This window comes from Passer domesticus, chromosome 13, assembly GCF_036417665.1.
Source record: "Passer domesticus isolate bPasDom1 chromosome 13, bPasDom1.hap1, whole genome shotgun sequence".
NCBI lineage: Eukaryota > Metazoa > Chordata > Aves > Passeriformes > Passeridae > Passer > Passer domesticus.
The window spans coordinates 4,405,760-4,417,654 of NC_087486.1; the positions used below are offsets into that span (position 1 = coordinate 4,405,760).

General features: G+C 46.5%; 1 protein-coding gene and 1 long non-coding RNA gene across 3 annotated transcripts in view; one reads left to right on the top strand and one right to left on the bottom strand.

Annotated features, from left to right (window-relative positions):
- Window positions 1-2,196, top strand: part of CLINT1 (clathrin interactor 1) — a 46,574-nt gene extending 44,378 nt beyond the window's left edge. The window contains exon 12 of the mRNA XM_064387403.1: window positions 508-2,196. Within this exon, the coding sequence (XP_064243473.1) occupies window positions 508-848 (341 nt within the window). The 3' untranslated portion in view covers window positions 849-2,196. The remainder of the gene's footprint in view (window positions 1-507) is intronic.
- LOC135279862 (uncharacterized) lies at window positions 1,373-11,746 on the bottom strand. Of its 2 annotated transcripts, XR_010347028.1 has the most exons (4): window positions 11,484-11,746; window positions 7,983-8,094; window positions 5,990-6,170; window positions 1,373-4,958 (listed from the first exon to the last, which is right to left on the bottom strand). It is a non-coding gene; the product is annotated as an uncharacterized LOC135279862 (long non-coding RNA). The 2 variants fall into 2 exon arrangements; XR_010347027.1 differs by lacking the exon at window positions 5,990-6,170 and having other exon boundaries at window positions 1,373-3,752.
- Between the last annotated feature and the right edge of the window lie 149 nt (window positions 11,747-11,895).

The window sequence follows — 11,895 nt, forward strand, 5'->3', positions numbered from 1 at the left end:
TGTGTCTGTGCAGGTTCTGCTGTAGAGCTTGCACTGTGGCTGTATCTTGACTTTGGGCTTCCTAATCTTTAGAACTTCTCTAGAATATTTATCAGTATAAAATGATATTCATACCTTCTATAGAAGTTTTCTGAGTCTTCATGCACAAAATAGGGAAACGAGTGCAACAGAATCATAGAATCATTAAGGTTGGAAGTGACCTCAAGGATTGCTGAGTCCAACCTGTGATCCATCCCCACCTTGTCACCCAGCCCAGAGTCCCAAGTGCCACGTCCAGTCCTTCCTTGGACACCTCCAGGGATGGGGACTCCAGACATCCCTGGGCAGCCCTTCCAGTGCCTGACCACTGTTTCAGTAAAGAAATTGCTCCTGATGTCCAAATCAGGAAACAGCTGCAGGCCTGGCCATGGTACCCATGTTCACAGCAGTGTTCCTTAAATCACACGAGCTCCTTCAGCATGAGCAGGTTGCACTCAGTGATTTTTGTGCTCTTTCTCTTCGCTGCAGATATGCAACAACCGATGAATGTCATAACCCAGAACTTTGCAGCTGTGAACCTCAGCCCCCAGCCCAACATGATGCCAGTGCGGCCGCAGAGCAGCGCGCTGCTGGGAGGGCCCATGGGGCTGGCAGTGCCCGGGGTGATGTCAGGGACCATGGGCATGGCCTCCATGACCCCCACGCCCATGATGAACCAGGGAATGATGGGCATCAACATGGGAGTGCCGGCCACAGGAATGGGCTCGATAGGAATGGGGGTACCCAACATGGCTATGACCTCTCTGACTCCTGGGACTGTACAACCCAAGCAAGATGCCTTTGCAAATTTTGCCAATTTTAGCAAATAAAGATTGTAAAATAAATAAATAAAATGAGATTAAAATAAAATAAATGGGCAGACTGAATGAAGGATTTTTAGCTGCACAGATATAGCTGGGGAAGTGATGGGAAACACTGATCAATTTTTTTTTTCTTTATCAGTTAAAGTGTCTACATAAAGAACCAAAAGCTATTTTCTAAGTGTTGAAATAACTAGTGTTCAAATTCTGGAGAGGTCAGAGATTCTTCTAAGGAATGTGTTGGATGATTTTGCAAAATAATTTGTATTAAGACCATCAGAAAACCTTTCCTACGTAGAAGAACCAATTTTAACTTTGAGACTTGATGGAAGACTGGATTGGGGACTGGGTAAAAATGTTTGAATCTAATTTTATACTTTTCTTTTTCTTGAAGAGCTTTGACTTTCTTTTCCCCCTCTCCCTGATCGCTTTGTCATAATTGGATCATTCCTTTTACTACCACTGAGTCCACAATTGTGAAGTCACTCAAGTACTATGATCAGTTTTTTATAAGAATATATATTTTTGTCCAAAAATGGCTTACATATGTGACTATGGCTAATTCAAAGGGACCTGGAATGTATATATACTTTTGCTAATGTTCCAGCCACACTGCTGTATTACCCAAATTTTTATTGTAAAGATCCTCTCTCAGCAATTTGGTGATCAACAGATTTTTGGGGTCTTAATGTGCTTCTAATGTTATAACTGATATCCCGTGCAAGTCTGGGAGAAGCTTTACCCAAGACTGCTGGAAGGTTTCCTTTCAGAAAACTCCAGAAAATGCACTTTCTTGGAGTTCTTTTCCAGTGGCACTTGGCATCCTTTGTAGCACCCATGTCCCTAAGGAGCCACTGGTTTAGGGCATCAGCAGCAGGGGAATCACACTTCAGTGATGGAAATCTAGAACCTAACTTAATCCAATGGCATTGGATCCTGACTTTTATACAACACTTGGTGATTCTTTTGTGTAAATATGGCATTAGCAGCTGTGGAATCCAATAGAGGAGTAAAAAAAATATATATATTAATAAAGGAGACCTGTAGCAGTCAAAGATTTTACTGATTTACTGAAAGCAAAAGTGAATTAAGGTTTTGGGGGGTTTTGTTTTTCCTTCTGTAATTCTGCATTTAAGTTCACATGAATCAAGATTTTAGAATCTGGAACACAAAGACATTGTTATATTCACAAGCTGGGAATATTGTTAAGAATAAGCACTATACTATAGGTATGAAATTTATTGCCTCCCTTTTCTTATGTTGGATTTCTTTTTTATTATTAAATTGATAAAACTTTGTTTCCATTGTATTCATAATGTTCTGTTATACATAACATTAAAATGTTCATTAAAATCAATGTTGGGCTGCTTTTCCTTTCATTCCATTTGACGTTTATGAGAGCATTTGGGAAAAAAAATAATTATAATTTGGGCAAAGTAATTTTTATAAATAATTTAAAATTGTTTAATGACTTCTTATCTGAAGCCTTTCCTATCTGGCTCTACCGTTAGGAATTAAAAATGAAGCAGGCAAGATATCCTGACCCGCTCCAGCCTTGCTAATGCTCCATCTACAACATTTCTAATTAGGCAGAAATTCATGTACTTCAGCTAAGTGGTAATGAAAAGTGATTCATTTGCTGAATAAGAGATGAGAGTGAGTGTAATTAGCTGACTGCGGTTTTTAATCTTTCAACAATTCAATGTGTTTAAATTAGTTTCAAAGAATAGGAGCTTTCAAGTGTTGTTACATCAAAGTAATCAAGGCAGCCTTCAACGGCTGAGTAGGAGAGATGGCTCTGGTTCCTGTTCTGAAACCTTTACACTTATTTGGAATAATCATCTTCAAACCCTCTCCTTGGAACAGATGGGAAGGCTCAGACTGGTTCAGTGTCTGCAGAATTGTGGTGGGAAGGAAGCTCCTTCCAGGGCTGGGAGATGGGACTGGGGAGGGCTAAACTGGAGTCGGTGTTGTTATCCTGTCGTGCTGGAGGGTGCAGTGCTTGTCAATCCTCCTTGGAAGGTTCTGGGAGAATAGGATGAGTCTCTTCTTCCTGCTGTCCTTCTAAGGTGGGTTTGGCCAGTGAAATAGGCAGCTCTGAGTTGAAGGACCATGTCCCTGTTCAGGCTGTTCACATCTCTTCAGAGGAACCCTTGGTTTTGCTTCTAATTAACACTGGTGATAACGAAGCAGATTTGTCAGGGGTTGGAGTAACCAGTGGAAAGCGTGGTCCCTTTGGCTGGGCCTTTGTGCCAATTACACCTCAGTCAAGGGTGCCCTGGCCCAGGGAACAGCCCTAGGGGTGACCTGATCTCTGTTCCTCCCATGGGTCAGTGTCCTCCTAACGAAGCCGGGAGTGTGTGCAGTGTGAGAAGCAGCTCTGTCAGCCAGCCAGGTCCTCTGCAGGTGGGTGAGAACAAAGTCCTTCAAACAAAAACAAACATCAGCAAAGAAACCCTGGAAAGAATCCTTGAGAACGTGGGCCAGGTGCATCCCTGTGCATCTTTTCTGCAGTGATGAGAGCCTGCAAGTTTCTCCCCAGCTCAAGCATGTGGATCACAGGTAGCAGTGCTTAGCAGAATGTGGTTTACATCTTTATTTAAAGACTGAATATAAAATGGGTATTTGCTTAAAACAATATTGAACTTGCTTAAGATAAATACCATAAAATGTTTCCATCTCTGATATTTCAGCTATGAACAAAATAATATCTTTAAGGTAGAAATTATGTTTCTGGGTGAAAATACAAATGAGCTGCTGTGTGGAGACAGATCTACCAGTTAGCAACTGCTGCATTACAGACTTCAAAATCATGCTGCTGTGTTAATACAACTCCTTTCTTCATTTTTGAAGCCAGGTCCAGCTGTACCTGGGATCTCTCCAGAAGAGTTTGGCTGGCTGGGTGTTGTAGATCTGTATACAGAAATACAGAATTCAATATATATAGAATTTCATTATTCTGTAAATTACCTGTGTGTTTGGCCCTGAGAGTTAAACTTTTATCACCTCTGGATTCTGTAGCTTCTAAACTTTAAAATAGTTCAATTAAAATGAGTGCAATCCTTTGTAAAGTTTGTCTCTACTTCAGAAGGGGAGAAAGGACTGGGTTCTGCTGCCCTATGGTTTTTTTATAGAATCATTAAAAAATGCATCTTGATGTGTACAAAGTAGCAATAAACTCCAGCACAGGTGCAAGTTCAATGATAAGTAGAGCATCCACCATGTTCTACAAAAGAAATTATACTCAAAACAGCTAAACAAGGGTATTTATAGCAGCATCTGTTTCAGCTCTATCTGTCAGCTAAGAACAGTCTGACACAGCTTAGGGGAGGTGGGGGAGGGATTTATCAATGAAGTGTTTACATAATGCAGGCAGGCATTGTATACTCAAGGTGATACCAGCTATAACAGGATAACAAATATCTAAAGACACTTTTATTCTCAGAGGCCTTTGCTCCAGGAGTCACTCTACAAAATTGCCTCCATGTTCCTCTGTGCTCGACTGTAAACACTCACAGCAGATGACATTTTATACTGCCATCGCTGGCTTCTGATTAAGGCTTTTAATGCTGAGGGCACTTCTGGTTTTAATTTTTTTTCCTTCCTCAGAAGTTTTATTCCAAGGTGTCACTGACTAAAGTTTAGAATTGTTTCAGATTTTAAATTGTTACAGGGTTTCAACGGCTTCTTCCTCTCTGGTGATGGAAGTGCAGCTCCTTGGGAGCTGTTGCTGTGTGCAGTTAGCCAGAAACCACAATCCCCAGGAACCTTTTTTGCCCAGATCCCCTGGATTTGGAGCTGACTTTAATGTTTTAAACATTTCCATGGGCAAAGGGCTTCCTGGGGGGTGGTAGTGATAGCCCTGCTTCTGGGAGCTGCTTTTAGAGCTTTGAGCAAAGAAGTTGCAAAGACATCTCGGTGAGCTGGATTAATGTTGTGAGACTCAGAAGGATGGTCCCTGGAATTTGTAGGTCAATCTCTACAGCTTGTTCAATGATCTGGTCACAGTTTTATCTAGCTGGGATGCTGTGGAATTTTTCTTCTCCATGTAAAATGACCTTTAAAAACCGAGATGTGTCTCATTTTCATTTCTTATGTGTTTCTGCATCCACTATTCACCTAAGGAATAATAAGAGGTAAGAGAAAAATCTGCAGAATGGGGAAAATTAAGAAAGGTTGCAAAACTCAGTGTATCCCTGGATTCTGCAGCTGGGGGTTCTTTACATGGAGTAATCCACTCTCTATTTCTGTATAAATCCTGCTTGTCTACAACATAGCTGAGCAAAGGCTCAGTTCATCTCTATTTTTAAAAATGTCTTTACTCCTTGCAAATTTCCAGATTTTTTTTTTTAAATCGTGCCATAAGGTACTGGCTCAGTAATTAACTGGTTCTTTAATCGAGCTACAATTACTTTGTTTCATGAGAAGGGGAAAAAAAAAAAGAATGTATACCAAGACAGAGCTACTTTCGACATCTGGGAACCTCCTAACAGCTGGCTATCTAATGAATATGCATCTGCTTAAGAGGCTGTAGGCCATTAATAAACCAATAGATATAAAACAGAAACAATCTTTGTCAGCTTCAAATGAGATTGGATGCAATGTGCTGTGAAGTGTCACTGTCACATTGAATCGCGCCGGGGAGGTTAACGGCGGCTCGCGGCGGCGAAGGCGGAGCAGCGGCCCCAGCGCCGGGGCAGGGACGGGCTGCGCCCGCCGGGCTCCGCGGGTGGCTCCTGCTGCTTCTGCCTCCTCACTTCTCCTGGCACCGGTCGGGTTTGAGGCACCGGTGCCCTTTTGTTTGTCACTGCAGCAGTTGTGTCTGTCTGGGTCTGACACTGGAGGATGTGGGGTTTCCCACGCGAAGGAATCGCTCACGTGAATAAACGGCTGGGGAGAAGTTACAGGAATGTGATAAAAATGCACCTATTTGACTGAGACCTGGGGCTTTGTAAGGACGCTCAGAACAGCCCTTGAGCCGTGTTGTACAACAGGATTGTTGTAGGGTGAAATAAATCCCCTCAAAACAGTGACAGTGACCTCATGGGACTGTACAGGTATCTCTGACCCTCCAGAGCTGTTATCTGTGCTTGTTCCAAGGTGGGAAGCTCATATGTTGTCCCAAGCTGTACCAGCATTTGGTACCTTACCATTGTTCTGCGCCTTTGTTTCCTGTGGCAGCTCCCATAAAATGTGAATTGGATTTATTTTAGGTCTCTGTGCTTTCTGCACAGCCTGTGTTAGTGCAGTGTGTCCTTCCTTTCCAGGGATGGTCACCCCAGGCAGTGGCCTCTCACAGCAGCTGAGGAATGGTACCTAGGTGGCATTTTCCTAAGAGAAAATCCATTAATTCAGCTCAAGCCCCCCTGCTGGAACAGAGCACTGTCAGCTGCAGTACAGATATGCTGCAGGCACCCCTGGGATGGGGGCAGCATTTATTTTTGGTTTTGGGGACCTGGAGTAACAGTCTGGTACCCCACCTTGACTTACTCCGTGTATGTTTCAGTTCCCAGGAAACTCTATAAATTGGGATTTGGAGTAGTTTTCTGTGCAGCTCAATTGTAAAAAGCAGTCTTCAGTTTAGCAGAAATCGTAACACAAAGTTTTTTGCCCCCGGATTTACAGGTTTTTGTTACAAGAAAATGGAAGCAAGAGAAGTTAAAATGGGAAGATGAGTGCTCTGTAATTACTGCAGATCTTACTAGCAGCTTCTCAAGAGAGAAAATTTGCACTCTGTATCATCACATCAATATAATTTAAACGAAAATCTGTTAATAAGATTGACTTAATTCCTAGAACAGTGTTTGTCTTACCCGTAGTTTTAAGACAGTAGATTACTCAAAGTCTCTTTCAGAGCTGCAGCCGCCCTGGTGACAAGTTTAACTTCTGAGCCTTGAAGTTTTCAAGATGTAAAGGGGAGGTGTAAAACTGCACTGCAGCCGGGCTGGAATTTTCCCTCCTGGCTGCGCTGCCACAGCTCCTGGGCAGCAGCGAGGGCTGCGCAGGGTGAGGGGAGCAGGGTGGTCGGTGAGAGCCGCCCACCGCCCTCCCGGAGCTCTCCCTTCCAGCCCGGCATCGGCAGCGCTCTCACACTGCCACGGGTTTATCTTTTTTGAGGCAGACAAAAGAGCATGAGGCAAAGGAGGGCTGTCCTTTTAAGTGCTTTCACTTTTCAAGGTCATTTGTGGTGCTTTTATCAATCAGAAAGCTAAATCCATACAAAAAGCATCTATAATGAACCAAGCGTATCTCAAACCTTATCCCTTCAGCTGAATACGAATTATCCAGGAAGGTGCTTCAGTGGCCATGTTCACCAAGTTCAGCATCTCTGTGAACATTTATAAAGTAAGCAGAGAAGCTGCTACCATTGTGATTTGGCATCTATCAATTTCTTGTCTTTTTTTTTTCTGTAATTGATTTATTAATTACAGCATCTTAATGATCTATTTAAAATAAATAAACCATTTACACCATTTCAAAGGTATTTTGTGATGTTCAGCTGATATTAAAATAGCACCAGCCTTATGTGCTTTTTCAGCAAGTGACCTAATTAGTTAATAAAGTAATTGAATATTAAAAAGGATGTTGCAAGTGATTAAAATTTAAGAGCCTTCAGAACATTATTAAAGCTATAAATCATACATCACTGTTTTAATTTGCATAGCTACAGAATTACTAATGGTCCCACATGCATAAGCTACTTGGCAATTAGTCTTTTAACAAACTGTTGGTGATACTATAAGGTTACCAAAATCTTTCCCCATTTTTGATTTGCAAACAAAATCCAGGATTGGAGAGCACTAAGGGTTAAATTCCTAAAAGCCAGGAAATTTGGTTCTTTCACTTTTCTCTCTACCTGCCTCTGTCCCTCTTCCCTCCACCTTCCAGACAGGATAACACATCTCCCAAGTCCCCGCGAGGTGTGTAAAGGAGATGAGGAAGTGTCTGCTCCCACCTTGATCTTCCTGAACTGGCCTCCAAGTGGTTTTCCAGCTCAGTCCAATGTGCATAGGTTTCCCTACCTGGTGCTGGGCCATTTTCCATCTTTCTCTTATACACACACAACTGTCATAGAGCCACCTCCCTTCCCAGGAAAGTGGCACTGGGCAGACAAAGGGAGCTGCTGACTGCCAGCAGTCATACCTGAGCTTTGTCCCATGGACATTGCCTTTGGGATGAGGGAGAGCCACACCAGGTGCTCGTCACCTTCCATTCTCTGTGCTGCAGCTTGCGGTTTATAGGAAATCTCAAATATCTGCAAACAAAAAAGAGTTGGGAAATGATGGGAGCTTCCTGCCCTGCACCACGGGGCGGCCGTGGCGATGAGGGTCAGCTGCCCACGGCCCCTGGCCGAGCCTCGGGCCGGCTGCAGGCAGCAGGAGAGACAGGATGACAGTTTTCAACTTAATTAGACACAAACTGCACTGGCCGGATGAGCTGCCCCGGTCTCCCCTCTCCCCAGCTCTCAGCATCTCCGCAGCGGCGGCTCCCGGCCTCGGGAATGACGGCCAGCCCAGCACGGTCCAGCGCGCAGGCGGAGCGCAGGTCTCTGCCTTCAGCGCTCGCAGCCTGACAAGAGGCAAACGCTGCTGGGGCAAAGGGGACGACCTGGTGTGCGATGGAGCACAGCCCGGCAGCGGCAGCTCCGCGCCGGAGCGGCGAGGGCTGCGGGGAGGGGAGCGGCGGAGCCCCAGCGCGGCCGCTGTGCCCGGCCCGCAGCCTCAGCCCGGGACAGCCCCGCGGGTCGGGTCCCTCTGTCACCTCCTGCCCGGGCTGCCCGGAACGGAGTCTGCTCCTGTTCCAGGGCCAGGCTCACTGCAAATGTGGGTGCCTGAGCAGCTGCTGATTTCCCCACCATCTTCTTTGAGTCAGGGTCTTAACAGAATCATAGAATCGTGGAATGGTTTGGGTAGGAAGGGACCTTAAATATAATTTAATTCCAACCCTGCTGCCACCCAACCAACTTTCCACTAGACCAGATTCTTCAGTCCCATCCAGCCTGGCCTTGAACTCTTCCAGGGATGGGACAACCACAATTTCTCTGGGCAACCTGTGCCAAGGCTTCAACACCCTCACAGCCAAGAATTTCTCTCTAACATCTAGCCTCAGCTTCCTCTCTTTCAGCGTGGAGCCATTCCTCCCTTGTCCTGTCTCTTTTTGGGAGCTGGGATTTCAGCATCCCAGCCCATCACAGGCACTGCCTGTGTGGCTCTTGGTCCCGGCTCCTGCCCTCACACCCTGCCCAGCTGGGTCACTGCAGGTGGCTGTCTGAGCAAGCTGTACCTTCATCTTGTAAGCCTCAAGTCTTCTTTTTTATAAAAAAGGCAAAAAAATGCTTTACAAAACAGCACTTACATGCGAAACAAAGACTCTGTTTCACCCAGTCAGCAGAAGCCTTGGTATAATTTTGGCTATTAAAGTGCTACATTACCAGAAGAATTTCCTTTTTGGGCAGCAAAAACTTTTCAGGAGTTTCCTTTGAAGCCTTTATTGAGGTCAGGGGCTGCAGCCTTTTGTAATCTCTCCATGTCAGCCTACAGCAGTTTTGGGAAGCCCTTACGCTGGATATTGTGAGCACCACCAGCTCTTTGCTCATTAGTTTACTCTTGCTAATAGATGTGAGGCCAGGGGGGAGGATGCTCTCAGCAGTGATGCACACTGCTGCACTAGCACTTGCCATGACTGCAATAGAGGGAGACAGAACCACCCTCTTTTAAGGGTCTTTTTAATTAAAACACCAAGCTGAGCAATGGGTGACTTCAGAGCATTTTGACCCGACAAGGAATGACAAGCACGTGGCTGCTTTTAAAATAAACTAATTAATAGCCACTATCTTATCAGTATAAAACTGTCAGCACATGAGGAGGGTGGGCAAACCCAGATGCAAAGCATTTGTAAATGAGGCTACACACACACAAATGTTACTGCAGTACCAGCAACACACCAAGGAACACACTTTGAAACATCCAGCTGCAAAGGCAAACAGGAGGGGTCTGGAGCTGATTCCAATTCACACCTCTGGGCTGATTTTAGGGAGAGTTACATCAACAAGCCGTTTCAGTGCACCTTGACTCCACCACCAGTATCACTTCAATGTTGCAACATCACCTGCCACCCCTCACCACACAGGAGGGGGACCAGGCCCCACCCAGGCTGACAAATCCCCATGCTCTGTTCAGCTGAGATACCAACTTTTTAAACACCTGGTTTTCAAAACACTACAAACACAGGCAAGTTCAGAACCAAACACAGCTGGTGCCCCTCACCCAAACACCCTTTCCTGATGCACAGTCACTGTCCCAGGTACACTAACTGCTCTTTATTCCATATGGGATCCCTTCCCTGTGAGACACTCTTCCAAAAGAACTGAAAGCCATTTCCCTGCTCTCACATTTACTCTCTGGATGCAAGGACGTCCTGCCAAGAGCATCCCCCACCCCTTTGTTCAGCTTCCCACTGCTCTCATTTCCAAGCCTCCAAGGCAACTATAAGTAAGTTTTTCTCCAGTTGGTTTTTCCACCAACTTTGGGATGTTGCCGAACAGTTGCTCACTTTTCCCCAAAATAATCAGCAGGGAGCCCTTGTTCCCAGCAGAGGAGTGCAAGATCAGGAACGTTCTGCTTTCTGGTCCAGCTTGTCCCAGCTCACAGAACAGGACCTGGCTGACTCCAGCCCTGCAGCCCCAGCATCACTTTGAGCTCTTTCCTCTGAGCGTGGTGAGTATCCTGTTTGCCATCCTTCCTGCTGCTCTCTGCCATTAGCATGATAGCATCAGGTTTTCCACTTAAGCTCCCACATCCTTTTCCTGATCAACACGTTGTACAATTGTTCCATTGACCATGCTCTGATGGAAAAAACGTACTGAGCTTGAGCCTCGTCCCCTGGAGGGCAGGACAGCAAGGGGCTGGTTTCCTTCTTTCAGCCTGCTCTGGTGCATTTACACATAACTCTACCACAGCACCCACATTCTCAAACAACAGTACTTTATAGGATTTACTTCACTGCATCATAAAAGTGTATGAATTATTTGTGATTTCTGCCTGCAAATATGTGACAAGGCAAGGATACCCACAGAGCCCTGTTTTGCAGCCTGAGCAGCAGTGCCAGCAGTCGCTGTTTCCCGATGTGCTCCAGCAGACCCAGCACCAGCTCCTGCACTCCTCCCACAGCCAGTGTTTCCTCCAGCCATGGCCTCATCCCTGCTGGACAGCTGCAGGACTCCTCTGCTCCTACACACAAAGCACCCACACGAGTTCCTGGGCAGAGCTGAGCTGTCACTTCTGCCTGGCCCGGCCGTGGTTTTGGTTTCCTTCACCAAGTGTTGCCTCCCTGAAAGGGCTTCAGATTTGTGTCTGCACATTCCCTGTGATGTTTTGCCTGTCATGGAGTTCCCTTTGTAGGCTCTGGTGCAAACCAGAAGTCAGCTTGCTGAGATGCACCTAAGCCAACGCACAGGGACTCAGTTTTGGCCAGTGCCTGCCATCGCCCCCTGTTGTCAGCCCTGACCTGGAGCTGAGGGCTGCCCAGGAAGCGTCACTGTCCCTGGAGGTGCTCAAGGAATGATGGATACGGCACTCCATTCTCTGGTCTGACAAGGTGGGGATCAGCCACAGGTAGGGCTGGATTGTCCTGGAGGATAATCACCTCAGTGATTCTGTGACTGTTGTGAGGACTCTGTCCCAGTAACTCCAGCCATGCCACCACCCCAGGATAGCTGTTCTTAGGCAGAAACTTTGGCCTGTTGCGAAGGGAGAGATGGTGCTGCGCAAACACTGCTCACAAGGCAGGGAGACGCAGCCCCGGGGCCTGACGTGGGCCGAGTGAAGCCTGGGGAGCACAGACACAGACAGACAGACACGGACACACTCAGGCACACACGGACACAGTCAGGCACACTGGGTTCCTCCGGGAGCGGCTCCCGGGCGGTGTTCGCGGCCCCCGGGCGGTGTTCGCGGCCCCGGCTCTCCCGCTCCGCGCCCTCGTCCCCTCACGGCCGCCGCGGGGTTTCCCTGCCCGCTGCTGCCCCCTGGCGGGGCGCGGGCCCGGCGGCCGCGGC